Consider the following 19,387-nt stretch of genomic DNA (forward strand, 5'->3'; position numbering starts at 1 on the left):
GGACAAACTGCAGGGCACAGCTAATCCCATCTCAAGGTGAGGGGATGTGAGGGGAGGCGGGGGCTGCTGTCCTGAGCTGGTCAGCTCCCATTTAGCCCAGGGCAATTCAGGGAAGGAGGCAGCTGTTCACCCTTGGTACAGGGCAGGGGGATGGATGCACACATGTGCCAGGTAAAAGGGATCTGGGCAGGGTGCCAGCAGCATTTATCACATCATCTCTGTTAAACATAGGGGAATAAAAACTAGACGACAAGACTAAGAGCTTCAAGGCACACAGGAGAATCTATTTCTTTGTAGAAGTAAGAATATTACAATAGCCAGGTCATGGAAGCAACCTAAATGCCCATCGACAGACGAATGGATAAAGAAGATGTGGTACATATATACAATGGAAAATTACTCAGTCATAAAAAGGAACGAAATTGAGTCATCTGTTGAGACGTGGATGGACCTAGAGACTGTCATACAGAGTGAAGTAAATCAGAAAGAGAAAAACAAATATCGTATGTTAACGCATGTATGTGGAACCTAGGAAAATGGTACAGATGAACCAGTTTGCAGGGCAGAAATAGAGACACAGATGTAGAGAACAAACGTATGGACACCAAGGGGGGAAAACCGCGGTGGGGTGGGGATGGTGGTGTGCTGAATTGGGAGATTGGGATTGACATGTATACACCGATGTGTATAAAATTGATGACTAATAAGAACCTGCAGTATAAACAAACACACACAAAAAAAACTAATACTAAACTTTCTTTGGGTTATTTGTATGGAGATATGTTAATATAAATGTTTCAGATTGTACATGAAATTTCTAAAAATCTTATATGTTCTGATATAATGTTATAAGAATTCTAGTTATTACTTTAAAATGTATATCTCAGAAATAACTTTAAAAAATAAATAAATAAAAAGAATATGGCTATAAGTTTAGTATGCAAACAAGCACAAACGCTGAGCCACTGCACTCCTCATGTGCCTGTCTAGGCCCTATAAATACCTGCACTCGCACCCTGGATTCACGCTTTTCCCCTCCTTAGACTCAGTCTGTGCTCGCCCCAGACTCTTCACGGAACTAGATGCCCAGTGGTACCTGGGCAGGAGCAGGATGGTGCTCTTCAGGATTACTGAAGACTTCGCTAAAATATCATGGAACCAGTTTAGGGATAAAAAGAAATGTCCAAAATAAAAGGATCCAGAGAAACACAATTCTATGTCATCAATGACCAAGCCCATCACATCATAGGCAGAGGTTATTATTGTGAAAGCCAATTGTCGTCACTCTTATAACGACATAGGAGACTCAATAATGAATCGGCAAGAATAAATTGGAAAATTTAGATAAAAATAAATCTGTAAAACGGGATTTTTTTTTTTGCGTTCGCGGGCCTACTGTTGCGGCCTCTCCCGTTGCAGAGCACAGGCTCCGGATGCACAGGCTCAGCGACCATGGCTCACAGGCCCAGCCGCTCCGTGGCATGTGGGATCCTCCCGGACCGGGGCACGAACCCATGTCCCCTGCATCGGCAGGCGGACTCTCAACCACTGTGCCACCAGGGAAGCCCAAAACGGGATTTTTTTAAAGTCAGAAATATTTTTCCATAATTTGAAAAATTACTATAAATTTATGCTAATGGGTCAATAACATGATTAAAGAAATAAAAATTAAGAAGTGTAGAGCTTGTGGAATATCAGAATTTACTTACCTCAGAACTGGACAGCCCCGAATCACTGTTATCCAAGTCCTTCAAAAGTTCAACCAGCCTTTTCTTCTCTCTGTCAATCATAACTACTGGTTGTCCTGAATTCTTGGCCAACTACAGAATGTATGAATGGAAAATATTAAATACTCAAAGCAATTCATAGTTCAGGAAAAATAAAAATGGGACCTGAGGCTTCTACAATACAGAAACACTAAGGTAAAATTTGTGAGATTGGGCATTTTCATTTGCTAGGTAATTTTACTTTATGCCAAATTTTTGATAGAGGTCCATTCTCCAAGCAAAGATATTCAACCATTTCAACAAACATTTTATTTAAAATTAAAACATGGGCAGTTTGCAAACCTCTCTTTATATAATATGTATCAATGCAAAAACATATTTGCTGAGACATTTGGAAGGAATCTTACCACTTCCTATGTGGCATATATTCACTAAATGAAACTGCTTTTAAATTTCAAGAATATCATATCAGGAGTTTAAATAAGATTCAGTTACTATTGTTAAAAGGGAAAAAGGGAAATACATGGTGGAGCTGCTGTCTGTGTCAGCAAGAACTTGGATATGGGGAAAACCTTACTGCTCTTGGAAAATTAAACACTAAATCAACATACAATGAGCCAGCACAAAGAGACAGAGCAAGCTGGAGAAGGTCTCCTTCAAATCATACAAAGATGGAGCACAGAAAAATCGAGAGTCCCAGAGGTCAGTCCTCACAGCAGCAGGCTGACCCATGAATCCAGTCTGCCTGGAAAAGACGTGCTAATTGTGGAAAAAGCATCAGGCTTGAACTATGAAGAATTACTTAACTCTCTCCTCTTAACACTTCATACTCATCAATGTAGCTTTCTAGTGACTTAACTGCCTGAGTGGTTTGCCATGAGCCTCCGTCCCATACTTACATTTCTTGCTATAAATTAATTCGCATTCTGGTCTAATACAGGAGTGCTTGTGCCCTTAGTTAGTCTAAGTCTGCCTTTAGGACAAACCAAGTGAGACCGCAGGGCCTGTAAGACCAAGGTTGAGCCCCTAAATCAGGGAGCTAATCAGAGCAAGAGACAAGTGACAGGCTGCCAGGAAGCTCTGCTAGAGTTGGGCAGAAGGGGCAGGGGCAGTGGGCAGACAATCAGTTGGCCTCTCCAACTCTGCCAGGAGAATTTTCCATTCAAATTTCTAAATGCACCAGTTATAAAATCAGTCTCATTACTTTAATAAAACAATTTAAAAATTGATTTTAAATATGCAATTTAAAATCTGGGAAACACTGTCCAAAACTATTTTCTAAATAAATGTTTTTCAAACTGCAGGAACCAGATTCGTTTCTGCATAATGAAACAAATGTAGTAAGTTGCAGCTAGCAATTTTAAAAGGGGTAGGATGGGATAGAATAGGATAGGATGGAGAAGAAAATAGTGAAGTTAAGTACTGGCTCATAAAACTTTTCTATCAGTTGTATATAGTGTTTCAATTACATACACGTGCATCATGGTCAAAAAAAATATTTAAAGACAATGAACACAACTATTTCCATGCTTGCAGCTCACTTCATCCCACATTCTGGCTTCTGAATTTCTAAGCACATACCTCAATGTTTCGCTTAATAAAATCCTGGCTGTGTTTACCCCTGAGCTCAATCTTTTCTGTATTTGAGAAAGGTTTCTTTTCTGCTTTGATCAATGACTCATTTCTTTCCACACCATACGTAAAATCTAATATTAAGAAAGTTCAAAATTTTTTCAGAATTATAATTGTCCATTATGCTAAAATTTTACCTTAAGCATATATTAGGATATATAAGAAATAAAACACACATAGAAGTACTTCTAAATTCCAGATCCAGAAACTTAATACATACAGAGATTTTTTTTTTTTTTTTTTTGGCTGTGCCCAACGCCTTTCAGGATCTTAATTCCCCGACCAGGTATCGAACCCGTGTCCCCTGCAGTGGACGCGCAGAGCCCTAACCACTGGACCACCAGGGAACTCCCCAGAGATTTATTCTTAAAAAGATAAATGTGTTCCCATAATTTGCCATGAAGTTCTCATAAAACTTCTTTTGTTATTCATTATCCTGTATCAAACTTCTTATGCTGATTCCTTTGGAATCATGGGAAACACAAAAAGAACTTCAAGTGATATATGTAAAGGAGAAATCTCTGATGTCATGGGAATTTTAAAATATATTTTATTTTAGTCTTTATATGAAATAAAACTTTCCCTAAAGACTAGAGTCATTACCCGCTACTCTATTAATTTGCCATCACCCTCTCAGAATAAACTTTTTGTTCAAACCTGTCTTTTAAGCAAAGTCTGGGCATAAGTGTCCTGGATGTTCCACATCCTATCTGCACAAACCCCTAAAACCCATTTCAATTTATCAGTTTTTCTCAACCTTTGAAAAGAGATTTGAGTCAGCCTCTGAGTTGTTCAGACCCTGAGTACTCAAGACAAGAGTAAGAAAAATACTTGTGGACTCTTATCCCCTTTATAAAATATCTTGTTTTCATTGTAGTCACATTTAAAGCATTTTTTAAAAAATTATGTGAATCCTTCATTAAAGCTCTAAAAATACACAGAAAGAAGAGTCTTCTTAAATGAGAAATGGAGTCCACCTTACAAAATAGGATAAATTGCCATACTAAAGTCCAACAGAAAAAAACACTAGCCAGTAGCTCAATGCAGACAAGGCTTACTTAAAAGTTACCTTTGTTTTATGAGAGAGGTTACTTCAATAAAAAGGATTAAGGGAGCTAGTCAATTGGTGTATTTACAGCTTATTATCAAAGATTCAGTACAAATTTCATAATTAAAGAATAAATGTTGATAACACTAGCTGAAAAGAACAAGGAAAAGGGTGAGATCTCTGGATTTAATTTCTTTTCAGACAAAAGAAAAGTTTTACTTTTCTATCCTTTATAATTGGGGTTTTATTCTTTAATCAATAACATGATTTTTTTAATAAACTCTCAATAGTTAAAGTATGAGTTACTTTTTCAGTGAGTGGCCTTCTTAGATATAAAATATATAACTTTTTCCCATAATCCAAATTGTATACAGTCTTTTAAGTTGAAATATGAAGTCTATTCATTCAGCTGAAGTTTCATATTCTCTCAAACAATACAACATTAAAATAAATCAAATTAAATGCATCTCTGTCTACATTTATAATAGTTTCTTTAAAATATACTTTTAATAAATTGTAGGAGTAAACCTTAGATTGTCTGGTAGGAATTATCTCCCTAGAAATGTCCTCTTCTCTCCATCCTGGTAGTGATCCAGGGTAGAAGCTGCCATGTTCCTATAGTGACCCCAACCCTTGCTAGGTTGGATGAGTTGGTTGAACCAAGGGTGGGCACCTAACCCAAGACAGATCAGTTGGTCTCTTCTCTAGGATTTAGGAATTGAATTGCCCTCTCAATGACTAGCCACAGGATATGCTCTTGGGAATCAAAGAAGCTGTCTACCAGCCGGATTCTTTCCATAAATTTTCTTTTTCACTTAAAGCTAGGTTTCTATTACTTGCAGCCAGATCTTCTTTAGCTCTTTATTATACAAAATTTCAATCCAAAAGTAGAAAGACTGGTATAATGAACCCTCAACAACTAACTTCAATAATGACCAATCTTGTTTCATCTATAACCTCACCTACTTCCACTCACCACTGAATTAAATCACATCAAATCGTTTCATCTGTGAATATTTCTACATACTGCTAGTATCTTCTTGTGACAGTATGTAAAATCACATACCTTTATTGACATTCTGTATACAGTTTTCATAGTCTTCTGGAGGGACTTGAGTGTGAAACACAGAGAAAAAGGTATCTTCGTGCTCATAGCAAGAAGGATCTATTGATTTAAAAATCACGTGTTCAATACACACAAAATAAATAAGGAATTGTTTATGTGAACAGTTGTTTTAAAAAAGATAAGACCTAATGTTCTCTGCAATATTCCTCAATTCCCTCCACACATGTTTCTTAAGACAATGTCACTTTCAAAAAAAAAAAGACAATGTCACTTTCAGGTAGAAATGATAATCATCTTTGTACACATGAGCCACTCAAAACAGAGCAATCAAGATAATCAACAGAATTTCCCTAGAACTTCTGTGCAAAGAGGATGTACAAGGGTGCACTAAAATATCACATTAATTAACTGGAGATAATGTACCCAAAGTCTAATATTCTTAATACGGAGAATGCGCACACTGCATAACTTTGTGTTTTTATTTTTTATTTTAGATCCCCAAGGTTTAGATTTCAGATATAGGGTCAGTCATTAAAATAAAAGAATGTGTTTCAGAGAGAAAACTGGGGAGACACTTAGCAGTTAGCCTTCTTTTCTTTTATTTATTCTCTTGGGATAATACCCATAAAGAAATTAGGAAATTGTGGTTTTTAACTCTTTTTGTTTAATGTAATTTGTTTCATGTTCTACTAGCTACTTCAGACACTGTGTATTTACAAGAAACTGCTAACATAAATAAATATCACTTTGCCTTAATATGAGAGAATCTGCCAGGTTATGGCACAGAAATGTTTTTGCTTAAGAAAACATGACAAGTCTTGAAGACACTACAGGATTCATCACCTACCTCTGAAACAAACCTGATTCAAGCATCTACTCAGAGACAATACAGGCAAGATACATTCACCCTAACACACAAACACCACCAAATTCATAACGTACAACTTCTGACAGTAAAAAAAAATTCATCAATCCAATTCCCTAATTGGAATTCATAATAATCTGGCATCACCAGGATTGACATTACAACCATAATCCTTGTACAATCTTTGATGAGTTAATCTAGCAAATTAGTGGTATAAGCCTTGCAGGGAGAGGGGTAAGCAAAAAGCAAAAAGGTTTAAAGTTCTTTGCAAACTTTAATTGTTTTGCAACCACTACTATTAGGGGTCTTAAAATATTCATTAAAGCAGGCTCATTGAGTCAGCAATTTGGCAACGTTCTGTTATTGGTTTAAGTTGCATCACATATCCAGAGTGGTAATATATTTATTTTTGATCACATAATTCCTCTCTAATAGCAGTTTCACTCAATTTTAAACTAAAGTACCTGGAAAGACACAAAAATATGAAAACTTGCAATACTAAAAACTATTATAGCAAGGTGATACTGAAGCTTTTAAACCCAGGGGTTTTTCCTAGGCTGAAATCATTCGTGTGACCCTGTGGCTCTTCACCCATAGTCGCAGGGTAGTCATTGCCTCAGACAGAAGATGGGTACAGCCTAGAACAAAGGCGTCATAGCTCAGTCTTGAGTTTAAAAGACAACAGTTGTAAAAGGCAGACATTCAACTGCAGGAGCTCAACTCCTTGAGAAAAAGCATTTTCTAAATTCCAAAAGTCCTCCATTAGAAAGCTCTTCCTTATAGTCAAAAAACATTCTAATTAATGTAGAAGAAATGATGGAATTAGAAAATAACCATTTGGTAACCATCATAATAATAATTGATTCAGGTAGGAATCATCAATGGATAATAAAACTCATGGGTGAAAGTTTGAAGAATAACAGGATAATAGCCTCAGAGTATCCTTCCATGAGATAACTTATTCAGTACAAAAAGAAAAATGGTAACTTTACAGTGCAGAAACCTGGCAGACACCACCTTAATCAAATGATCAAAGTTAACATCATCAGTGATGGAACAATCAACATCATGCATTTCCTGATGTGATTCATGGAGAAGAACACAGTACCACTTCTGTGGGATTTCTGCCAAAAATGCATAACTTGAACCCAATATATGGAAACATAAACAAACCCAAACTGGGCAACAGTCTACAAAATAACAGGCCTATAATCTTCCAAAATGCTAATGTCATAAAACACAAAGAATGACTAAAGAGACATGACAATTAAATGCAATGCATTATATTGAATTTTCTTTTGCTAGAAAGGATTTTAGTGTGACAACTGGCAAAGCATGAAGAAAGTCTGTCAATTGGATAATAGTATTGTATCGATACTTATTTCCTGATTTGTGTGCACGTGTGTGTCCTCTTGTGGACAGGAAGACAGAGGATGTGGTAAATGTTAACACTTGGAGAATCTGTATAAAGGGTATTTGAGAATTCTTCATACTTCTCAGACTTTAAGTCTGAAATTATATCAAAATTAGAGGTTAATAGGGAAATTTTCAAATTTCCTCATTACAAACATTCTTCTGGGGAAAAAAAGTCTCCCTTGAGAGATCAAGGGCCAGACCTTGAAAGACTGAGCACAATTGTTTTATTAACTTTTTTTTAATTGAATGAAAGACTCTTTCAATTTTATAGTGCTTTACAATTTTCAAAAGTTTTCAGCGCAATTTTTAACAAGAGTCTTAAAAGAGGAAGATTGCAGGATTGATTTAAGTTGTTTCCTGCCACCTAGAGAAGAAAGCCCATCCCAGACAATGGGAAGGACCTAGAAGAACATCAGAGGGGATGAGTTTGCAGAAGACACAAGTGACACACACGTGAGGCTGCTCCCTGGCACTCATCCCATTAGAGGTGAAATCTTGGAGTTGGATAGAGATCACCAAAGAGAATGGGAAAACCAGAGCCCTGTGGGCTCTGCCTCACTGCATACCTGGAACTTGGGAGGAGACTCCACACACAGTGCTCCACACCTACCCCTGACAGCTCCAAAGCAGCAATGGCAGTGTGGCATATTTAGAGGAAGACAGGGCCTAATATATTCACCCTTTCTTTCTCCCTCTCTCTCTCTCCTCCCGACACCAACACACACACAGAGAGAAACATATGACACACAATGGCATGACTGGCCTGTGGCATAGAAGAGAACCAGAAGTTCTCACTTGCCCCGATTAGGTAGAAACTGACCTCTTCCCACTGCACATGATGACACTAACCAAAAATGCACACATCCAAATGTCCCCTACAATTAAGAACCACCCTATTAGCCTACAGAGGAAATTTCAATAAACTCAAAATATCAAAACAATGCCCACAGTGTTACAGATTTCCACATTGACTTTTAAAACAGAGGGCTTAAAAAAAATCCTAGAGAACAAGGGAAAACCACCATTTTCTAATTAACTATAAGGTCAATGAAGAAATAAGAGTAAAATAACAACCTGTAGAGAATAATGATGATACCATACAACAAAGAATGTAGTACAAAGCTAAATCTATATGCAGAAACAAATTTATAGCATTGGGGCTTTTATCATATTGTTATGGACTGAACTGTAACCCCCCAAAATTATACATTGAAGCCCTAACCCCCAGTGTGGCTGTATTTTACGGAGGTAATTAAAGTTGAATGAGGTTATTAGGTGGGGTACTAATCCAATAGAACTGGTGTCCTCACAAGAAGAGGAAGAGGCACCAGAGATATCTTCACCCCGCTCCTCTTCTTCCCTTGTGCACAGAGAAAAGGTCATGTGAGGACACAGTGAGAATGTGGCCGTCTGTAAGCCAGGAAGAGAGACCTCACCAAAAAACAAATTTTCCAATACCTTGATCTTAGACGTCTAGCCTCCAAAACTGTAAGAAAATAAGTTTCTGCTGTTTAAGCCACCCAGTCTGTGGTATTTTTTTTATGGCAGCCCTAGCAGACACATATTTTAAGAGAAAATAAAATGAGCTTAACTAGTTTAACTGAAGAAGCTAGAGAAAACAATAACAAGTTCAAGAAAAGAAATATAGGTAATTGTCAGAATTAGCAAAGAAATTCAAAACTGGCTCACAAAGGTATAAAAAGAAAAATCCTCAAGTATAATTTTAAAAAGAGAAAACACTCACTGTAATCAAGATAGCATGGTATTGGCAAAAGAATAGCCACATAGATCACTGCAACAGAACAGAGGGTTCAGAAATAGACCTGCAAAAATATAGGCAGCTAATCTTTAGCAAAAGAACAAAACAGTTGAATAGAGAGAGGATAATCTCTTAAACAAATGGTGCTGGAACAACTGGATGTCCATGTGCAAAAAATAAAAATAAAGAAAGAAGAACATAGATACAGACCTTATACTTTTCACAAAAGTTAACTCAAACTGGATTATAAACCTAAATGTAAAATGCAAAACTATAAAACTTCTAAAACACAGGATAAAAATCTATATGAGCTTCAATTTAGTGACGAGTTTTTGTATACAACACCACAAGCATGATCCATGAAAGAAAAAATTGGTAAGTTAAGCTTATTAAAATTTAAAACATCTGCTCTGCAAAAGATACTGTTAAGAGAAGGAAATTACAAGCCACAGGCTGGGAGAAAATATTTGCAAAACACATATCTGACAAAGGAGTTGTATCCAAAATGTACAAAGAACTCTTAAAACTCAACAAGAAAACAACCAATCCAATTTTTTTAAATGGGCAAAAGACCTAAACAGACAACTCAGTAAAGAAAATATATATATGACAAACAAGCACCTGAAAAGATACTCAACACCCTTTGTCATTAGGGAAATGTAAATGCAAATTAAAACAACAATGAGATATCAATATATACCTATTAGAATGGCTAAAATCCAAAAAACTGACAATACCAATTGCTGGCAAGGATGCAGAACAATAGGAACTTTCATTTTTGCTGGTGGGAATATGAAATGGTAGAGCCATTTTGGAAGACAGGCAGTTTCTTACAAAGTTAAACACTTATTGTATGATCCAGCAATCCTGCTCCTACATATTTACCCCCCAAAATGGAAATTTTATGTCCACACCAAAATCTGCATGCTAATGTTTAAAGCAGCTTTATTCATATTCATCAAAAACTGGAAGCAATCAAGATATCTTTCAATAGATGAAGGGAAAAACAAACAGTGGTACATCCATAGAAAAATATTTAGTGACAAAAAGAAATCAGCCATCAAGTCACAAAAAGACATGGATGAATCTTAACTGTATATTGCTAAGTTAAAAAACCCACTCTGAAAAAGGCTACATACGGAATGATTCCAATTATACAACATTTGGAAAAGGCAAAACTAGAGAGACAGTAAAAAAATCGGTGGTGGCTAGAGGTTTGGGGGAAGAAGGGAGAGTTCAATGGCGATTCACACAGGGGACCTCTGTTTGTTTTGTTTGTTTGTTTTAACATCTTTATTGGACTATAATTGCTTTACAATGGTGTGTTAGTTTCTGCTTTATAACAAAGTGAGTCAACTATACATATATCCCCGTATCTCTTCCCTCTTGCATCTCCCTCCCTCCCACCCTCCCCATCCCACCCCTCTAGGTGGTCACAAAGCACCAAGCTGATCTCCCTGTGCTATGCGGCTGCTTTCCACTAGCTATCTGTTTTACATTCGGTAGTGTACATATGTCCATGCCACTCTCTCACTTTGTCCCAGCTTACACTTCCCCCTCTCCGTGTCCTCAAGTCCATTCTCTAGTGGATCTGCGTCTTTATTCCCTGCCCCTAGGTTCTTCATAACCATTCTTTCTTTTTTTTTTTTAGATTCCATATATATGTGTTAGTATACAGTATTTGTTTTTCTCTTTCTGACTTACTTCACTCTGTATGACAGACTCTAGATCCATCCACCTCACTACAGATAACTCAATTTCATTTCTTTTTATGGCTGAGTAATATTCCATTGTATGTATGTGCCACATCTTCTTTATCCATTCATCCACAGAGGGGATCTTTAAGTGTGGTAAAACTATTCTGTATTATACCGTAACAGTGGTTACACGACACTATACATTTTTGGAAACTTATAACTTCACAGCACAGAGAGTGAACCTTAATGTATGCAATTTTCAAAAGATTATTTAGGATGTCACAGAATCCCAGGATAAAATACAGAATTTGATAAAACAATCTGTGTTATCAATGTATGAAATAATTTCACTGGAGGGGGTGAAGGGAAAAATGTTCACTCTAAGTAACTGTGGAAATGAGTAGACTCTGCAAGACTAAAGGCAACAGAAACTGCACGTGAGCTCTGTACTCTGGTTGATGAGGTTATGTCCTGTGGGGTACAGGTCAACAATTCTGATATCACTACACACATACAGTAGAATTGAACAATTAAGTAAATGGATGGCCTTTGATGAGAGCCAGGTGTTTCACTGTTGGAGTGGTGGTTACAGATAAGCAAGAGAAAAGGCTAGAATGATCCATGGGGTAATAAAGTCAGAGACCTAAGTATGAACCTATGTTTAGCCTAATACAGATACAGATGGTTACACATAGAAATATATATAGATAAGTGTGTAACAGGTTAGCATACACACAAATACTTCCTTTCTCAGAAGGCCTAGAGTCAACAACTCCCCAGTAACAGCAAGCACACCTAGCATCCAGATCTGGTTTCTAGTAACATTCTCCAATAAGAGGAACCAGCTGATTGGAGAAACGGCTGATTCTAGGACTCAGGTAAGAAACATAGAAGATGAGTCTGAAGCCAGAAAGTGAGGAAGTGCTCACAACAACAGCAAAACAACACTCACAATGGAGGAAATATGACAAAAGGACACAAGAGTCAACTGAACAAGTTCCCAATGGTCAAAGCTGTAAAATTTTGAGCAATGAAATAATCCAAAGTATAAACAAATATCCACAAGTCGATAGTGAAATAAATAAATAAGGAGACTAGATGAATCCCCCATGCAGAATAATTCACAATGGGACTGCCCTGGTGGTTCAGTGGTTAAGAATCTGCCTTCCAATGCAGGGGACAGGGGTTCAATCCTTGGTCGGGGAACTAAGATCCCACGCGCCGCAGGGCAACTAAGCCTGCGCACCACAACTACTGAGCCCGCGCCACAGCTAGAGAAGCCCAAGAGCCACAACGAAGACCCAGAGCAGCCAAATTTTAAAAATAAATAAATAAAATGTAAAAATAATAATAAAGAATAATTCACAATAGTTTATGTAAATGCTCTGCCATCAAGGAAGTGATGCATAACTCCCCACTCCTTAAGTATGGGCTGCGCATAGTAACTTTCTTCTGAAGAAGACAGTACGGAAAAGGTGAACTATTGAGAAAATTTACAGTGGAGAAACCTGACAAATACTTCCTCAGCCAGGTGATCAAAGTTAACATCAACGGTGATAAGTTACACTGATAGTATGATGGGATGTAGTGAAAATGGCACTTTAACTCTATGGTCTTCCTCCCAAGAACATACAATACAAATCGAATCATGTGAAAACCATGACATAAGTCATAACTGCTGGAAATTCTACAAAATACCTGACTAGTACTCCTCAAAACTGCCAAGGTCATCAAAGACAAGGGAAGTCTGAGAAAGTGCGTAGCCAAGAGTAGCTTAAGGAGACATGAGTAAACGTACTGTGGTATACTGGATGGGATCTTGGAACAGGAAAATGACATCAGGTAAAAACTAAAAGCCTGAATAAAGTATGGACTTTAGTTAATAATAATGTATCAATATTGGTTCATTAATTGTAACAAAGGTACCATACTAATCTTAATAAAAGGGAAACTCGTTGCAGGCATATGGAAAATCTCTGTACTTTCTTCATATTTTTCCTGTAAATCTAAAACTGTGCTAAAATTAAAAATTAACTTTACAAAAATTCCAGATTAAAAAGAGAAACAAACAACTAACAAAATTAGAAATAAGAAATGGGACATATAAACAATAAGAAGGAGAATTATCATTTTTGAATGCTATATGAAGTTTTATTAGTAAAATTTTAAATCTCAGTGAAATGGATACTTTAAAATCTCAATGACGTGGACATATTGCCAAAATTGACTCCAGAAGACTAGTAAACTGTAATACAATAGTAAATATGAAAGAAGCTGAGAAAAGAATCAGAGAATTGCCTCCAAGAAATTATTTGAACCAGATGGTTTTTCCAGTGAAATCTTTCAAATTTGGGGGAAACAGATAATCCCCGTGTTATATAAACTGTTTCAAAGCTTAGATATAAATGGACAGCTAGCCCCATTCATTTTATGAAGCTAACACAGACTGACAAAGCATACACACAACCACCACCAACCCCACCTCTACCTGCTACACCATGACATACATGCACATGGGCACACGCGCACACACAAACACACAGCTAATTTCACTTATAAATACAGAGGCAAAAATTCTGAATAAATTCAGCCATTCAAATCTGGTACTAAATTAAAATAATAATCCTCCATAACCAAGAAATACATTAACCTAGGAATAAAAGACTAATTTAGTATTTAAACCTATTAATTTTGAAACATTAATTAAGTTTGTCAAGAAGAAAAAGCTTTACAATACGTTAAATAGATATTGAAATACATTGAATAAATTTCAACACTATGTCCTTATAAAGTTCTCAGAATAGGAATAAGTGTTGAAAATTAATATTATTTCCAGGTGATCATAAACTAACAAGACTCAAAGCAAACAACTAAAGGTAATTAGAATAAATAAAATAATTATTACTGAGGGCCAGAGGAGATCAATGTCCCAACTCGAACAGTCAGGCAGAGAGAGGGCCAATCCCTCCCCCCTCTACATTTTAGTTCTAGTCAAGCCTTCAAAGTATTGGATGATGCCCACCCACAATCAGGACAGTATTCACTTCACTCAGTCTACCAATTCAAATGCTAGTCTCTTCCAGAAACACCCTCACAGATACACCCAGAAATAATGCTTAACCAGACATCTGGGCATCCTGTGATCCAGTCTAAATGACACATACAATTAGCCATCACAAAGACTGGGTGGATGACGAAACAATTAACCAAGATAGCGAAAATATACAAAAGAAGAAATAGGTTTCAACCATGGGAAATAAGGAGGGGGAGAGGAGAACCAGCAGGAAATAATGAATCCAGTAAAAAAAAAAAAAAAGTTACTATTCTATGAGTGGTCAACTGTGTCAGATGCGACAGAGGTATCAAATAGGATGAAAATTGGGAGGATGTCACTAGATATAGAATTTAGGAGGACCACTGATGAAGTAGTTTCTGTAGTGTGATAGGAGAAAATACAGTTGGGAAGTTGGGAAGTAAATGGAAGTTGATCAAGTAGCACTAGTAGGTGCGGACTATTCTCTCAAGAAGTCTGACCTTTAAGGAGAGGAGGGAAACCAAATGGTACCTGTTTGGGAGTAGGGTGACGAACCGAGGGAGGAGGTTTTATTTGTATGTTTTGTTGGTTTGATGGCTCTTTGATTCTGTTTTAGGGCCAGAACATTTAAGCCTGGTTAGCTGAAGGGAAGGATCCAGAGGAGACAAGAGAGATGCTCTAGGTAAGAGACAGAAAAACTGATGGATCAGGAGGCAGGAGTAGAGTGAAGGGGATGGGACATTATTGACTTTGGCCTTGGAGAAGAAGAGCACCTGCCCTCCATCTAAAGGAAGAGGGAAGAGGGTAGAGGAGCACAGTCAGAGTGCAATTTGGAGACAGAAAGCAAGAATTTGGAAGGGACTCCCAACCAGTTGGTGCATTTTCTCTGAACCCTAAGACTGCCAGGGTAAAGGACTTGCATAAGAGGATGGGAGGTTAAATACACAGTAACAATTTGGAAGAGCCACTTTGGAGAATGTAACAGAAATTGCTAAGCAATACTGAGAATATAACAGAGGTTAAAAATCAAAAATCCTTAGCTGTACCAGTCAGCACAATTACGTGATTTTCTCCCCAAGTCCTCTGCAAATCACAGCAGAAAGAGACTACCAAATTTTCTTGGAATATTTAATCTTAACATGCAAGAGCAGAAGCAACATTTTCCTAAATTTCACAGAAAATCATTTTGAAAGAGGTATTTGCAAATTTTGAGAAATCTGATTGATTAAAGTGCCACTGTTTTGTGCTTACATGTACTTATACATTGGAGCTGGAAACACAAGGGCAAAAGTGACAAAGGCAAAAAAGAATAACCTCTATCCAAAACACCGATAACAAGCAATCCTATCACTAGATATATTCGTCTCAGAGAGTAATGAATTCTACCTCTATCCATCAGATAAATGCTAAAAACTAAGGGAAAACTCCTGGTATGGTAAATGATTTTCACATTTCTCTAGAAAAGCTTTAAAGTGATCCCTCAAAAATGTGGTGAGACAGACTTTTAAAATACTTCTGAAATCTCTAGCAAGTGCAATACTGTCCACTTTGAAACCTCAGTACTTGAGGATATTATCTCTGGTTTATGAAGTCAAAATGTGGTTTAAAAAGAAATCAATTTAATGTGGTGTTTATCTTTCTCATAGAGTCAACGCCCCATTTGTGTTTAGTTCCTATAAATAAAACTAAATACACAAGTATCTTTTTCTTTTTTTTTTTTTTGCTATTGTTTATTTGTGATGTTATAAAGGGACTATAACATCCCCAAAGGATGCATTTTGTGTTTAGAGGGTGGGAAAACAGATTGGAAATTGCCATTCTGCCACTAGCCCAAAGTCCCTCGAGTTACTCTTAAGAAAGTTAAGGAAATGACTGGGAGAAATAAAGAAGAACACTCATCCTAAGATCTCTCCCTTTGTTTAAAGGAAAAAAATAAGAACAGCAAAAAGTAGGTTTGGGTATTTATAGATTTGTGTTTAAAGTTCAAGTCCAAATAAGCCTGGCTCTAAATTCTTCAAGAGACGCTTTTAAAGTACTATTTTAACTAGATGCCGCCACCTACTGGACAGTTTACAAGGACTTTGAGCTTTCCAGGGAACAAAGAAAAAAATGATCATGGAGGAAGAGAGCAAAAGATTTCTGTTTTCATAATAGGCCTTATAAGAAACACTTTAAAATTTATGGCTATCCATAGGCTTGATCAAAATAATTTTTTAATTTTTAAAATTTTTACATTTTTAATTAAGAGGGGTAGTTGAAGTTCAGTGAATAACCTGGGAAAGAAACTAATCTCAGGACGCGACAGATATAAGCAGTGTCACATTTCATGATATGCGGCTATGCTGTAATAGTAGAAATATGAGACTATCAAAAATCAGTGCTAGGTGGTAAAATTGGACTCTTTCATTTCTATGCCTTTCTTTCATACATTTCTTTCATACTTGCTAATAACACATTTCATAAACTGAAGATTCCAAAAGTTACCTCTTTTGGAATAAGGTAATAATTATGTTATATCAAATGTAAAAAAATGTATAATTAGGCTAATAATGTAGTTTATAGTAAATGCTATCTCTTTTGGGTTTTAAGATTTTTAAAGACCAGATATATATGTGACTGCTGACATGCCTAGGATGTGAAGAGCCAGCAAGACATTCCATTAAGGAACCTGTCTTCTATGAAAGGCCAGCCACCAAAAAAGTCTAATTAAATCTGAAGAACCAGGAGTACAATAGTGCTGTCTCTTCATTCTGGTGAACTAGTCAACCGTGAGCTAATCAAGACAGACGGCAGCAAGAATGAAGGGCGACAGACCCTTGATTTACCCAAAAGCATCTTTGATCCCCATTTCCTTTCACACTGACCCTACTCTCATATCTTATCTGCTCTGCACACGATAAACACTGCCAGTACACAATAAGTGACTAAGAATTCGAAATCTAAAAATTGAAACTCTGACATGGTAATGTTTAAAGCAATGACTCTCTCTGGCCAAGCCTCTGGTAACTCCAGCTTCCAGATCATGAAGTCTAAGAAGTTTCCATGTTAGAGTATTAGTACTAATCTAGCATGAATGTAGATGTCTACAGGGCCTACAGTAGTCACGTGACTCCAGAGATACAACTCTGAGCTCCACAGATTTAACCAAATGGACCTGTCATGGGCTTTTAAAATTAAATGTATCTGATAGTTCAGATTTGTTCGTGAAGAAAGGCCAGCTGAAAACAAGTCTTTCCCTCTAAGGCCTGAAGTTCACTCAGTAGTGAACTCTGTGACCAAAAGGCTAATGTCAAAAGGCCACCATGGATCTCTTTACAGAGTGGCCTGTTTTAAAGTCCTTGCTCCAGAGTCAAGCACAGCAAGTGTGGCCTCTTAGAAATGCCTCAGTGGTGAAATTAGCATTTAGCTCCTGCATTCTAAAATACAGATGCTGAACGGCAAAGGAAACCATCAACAAAACTAAAAGACAACCTACAGACTAGGAGAACATATTTGCAAATAATGTGACCAACAAGGGCTTAATTTCCAAAATAAACAAATAGCTCATACAACTCAATAACAAAAAAACAAACAAACCAATCAAAAAATGGGCATAAGATCTAAATAGACATTTCTCAGAAGACGACATACAGATGGCCAATAGGCACATGAAAAGATGCTCCACATAGCTAATTAATAGGGAAATGCAAATCAAAACCACAACAAGGTACCACCTCACACCATTCAGAATGGCCATCATCAAAAAGTCTACAAATAATAAGTGCTGGAGAGGGTGTGGAGAAAAGGGAACTCTCCTACACTGTTGGTGGGGATGTAAATTGGTGCAGCCACTATGGAGAACAGTATGGAGGTTCCTTAAAAAACTAAAAACAGCTACCATATGATCCAGCAATCCCACTCCTGGGACCCCTACTTAGAGCCAGTCTAATGCCCAAGAGATACTATATGACCATTTAGATGATGTTAGTTAAAGGATTTCAAAAGTGTCCTGCCAAAAAATCCATGTCTTCCCAATCACTAAAACATTCATTACTAAGTAAGTAAATTAAAATAAGTTATATGATTCCACAGTACTTCTGTAGAAGAAGAAAAAGAAAGAAAAGAAGGAAGAAGGAAAAGAAGAAGGAGGAGGAGGAGGCGAATCACAAATATACAGCTGACCCTTGAACAACATAAGTTTGAATTGCACAGGTTCACTTATACACGGATTTTTTTCAATAAATGCATACTATAGTACTACACAGTCCTTGGTTGGTTGAATCCATGGATGCAGAACTGCAGTACAGAGGGCCAACTATAAAGTTATACCTGGATTTTCAACTGCACAGGGGCAGTGCCCCTAACTACCATGTTGTTCAAGGGTCAACTGTTACATACACACAAGTGGAGGAAGTAGAAACATATGCACAGAATTAACTGGCTGGTCTCATAAACCAGAACTATGAGAGAACGGGGAAAGGACAAATCAGTAATGGATTTTTATGAAAGGGTGCAGAGGCCTGAGTGAGACAGCTCATGGGACAATCCCAGGCAGTTAGGGGACTGCACAAACTGGGTGTGTAGAGGTACCTAAGAGTCACAGGAAGTAAAGGCAAAGACACACTTTGTCTATTTCCTGATTTTTCACTGCCTTATCCTCCTCACCCTTGAGGAGACACAAACACTAGAAGACTCTGAAACATACCTAACTTCAGAGTAGTTCCATATAGCCCTATCCAACGTGATCATTTCCTCTAAAGAATTAAACTCACAAAGAAAAAGAAAAGATAACTGAATTGGGACTTTTACTTTAATCCAAATATTCTATGACCCTGAGATAAAAATAAAGACGAATCAATTTTACTCACCAACAGTTTCTTCTGATGCAGCAGTTAAAGCTAGAAAGTTTTTTGTACTTTCCATCTCCTCATTACTTTGTAAAGCTTCACCATTTTTTGCAGACTAATAAAAGAGAAGTAAAAGTGTAAACATGGGAAAAGAAGGCAACTATATTCATCGATATTTTTAAAAATTCCAACATGGTTTCCAATCCTGTACATACAAACAAGAAAGTCAGATCATTTTTATTCCTTTAATTAGGGAATCTGTTAATGTTTCCTGTTCCCTCAAAATTCTGTCAATGAGTATTCCCAGATAGAGTTGG

General features: G+C 37.0%; 1 protein-coding gene across 1 annotated transcript in view; it reads right to left on the reverse strand.

Annotated features, from left to right (window-relative positions):
- The window catches only part of FSIP1 (fibrous sheath interacting protein 1), a gene marked incomplete at its 5' end in the record, with an annotated part of 194,526 nt that overhangs the window by 154,526 nt on the left and 20,613 nt on the right, over positions 1 to 19,387 (reverse strand). Inside the window, 4 exons of the mRNA XM_082848644.1 lie at positions 1,710 to 1,820; positions 3,309 to 3,433; positions 5,474 to 5,572; positions 19,092 to 19,185. Coding sequence (XP_082704770.1) covers positions 1,710 to 1,820; positions 3,309 to 3,433; positions 5,474 to 5,572; positions 19,092 to 19,185 — 429 coding nt within the window. The remainder of the gene's footprint in view (positions 1 to 1,709; positions 1,821 to 3,308; positions 3,434 to 5,473; positions 5,573 to 19,091; positions 19,186 to 19,387) is intronic.

This window comes from Leucopleurus acutus (assembly GCF_964270905.1).
Source record: "Leucopleurus acutus genome assembly, chromosome: 1".
Classification (NCBI taxonomy): Eukaryota; Metazoa; Chordata; class Mammalia; order Artiodactyla; family Delphinidae; genus Leucopleurus; species Leucopleurus acutus.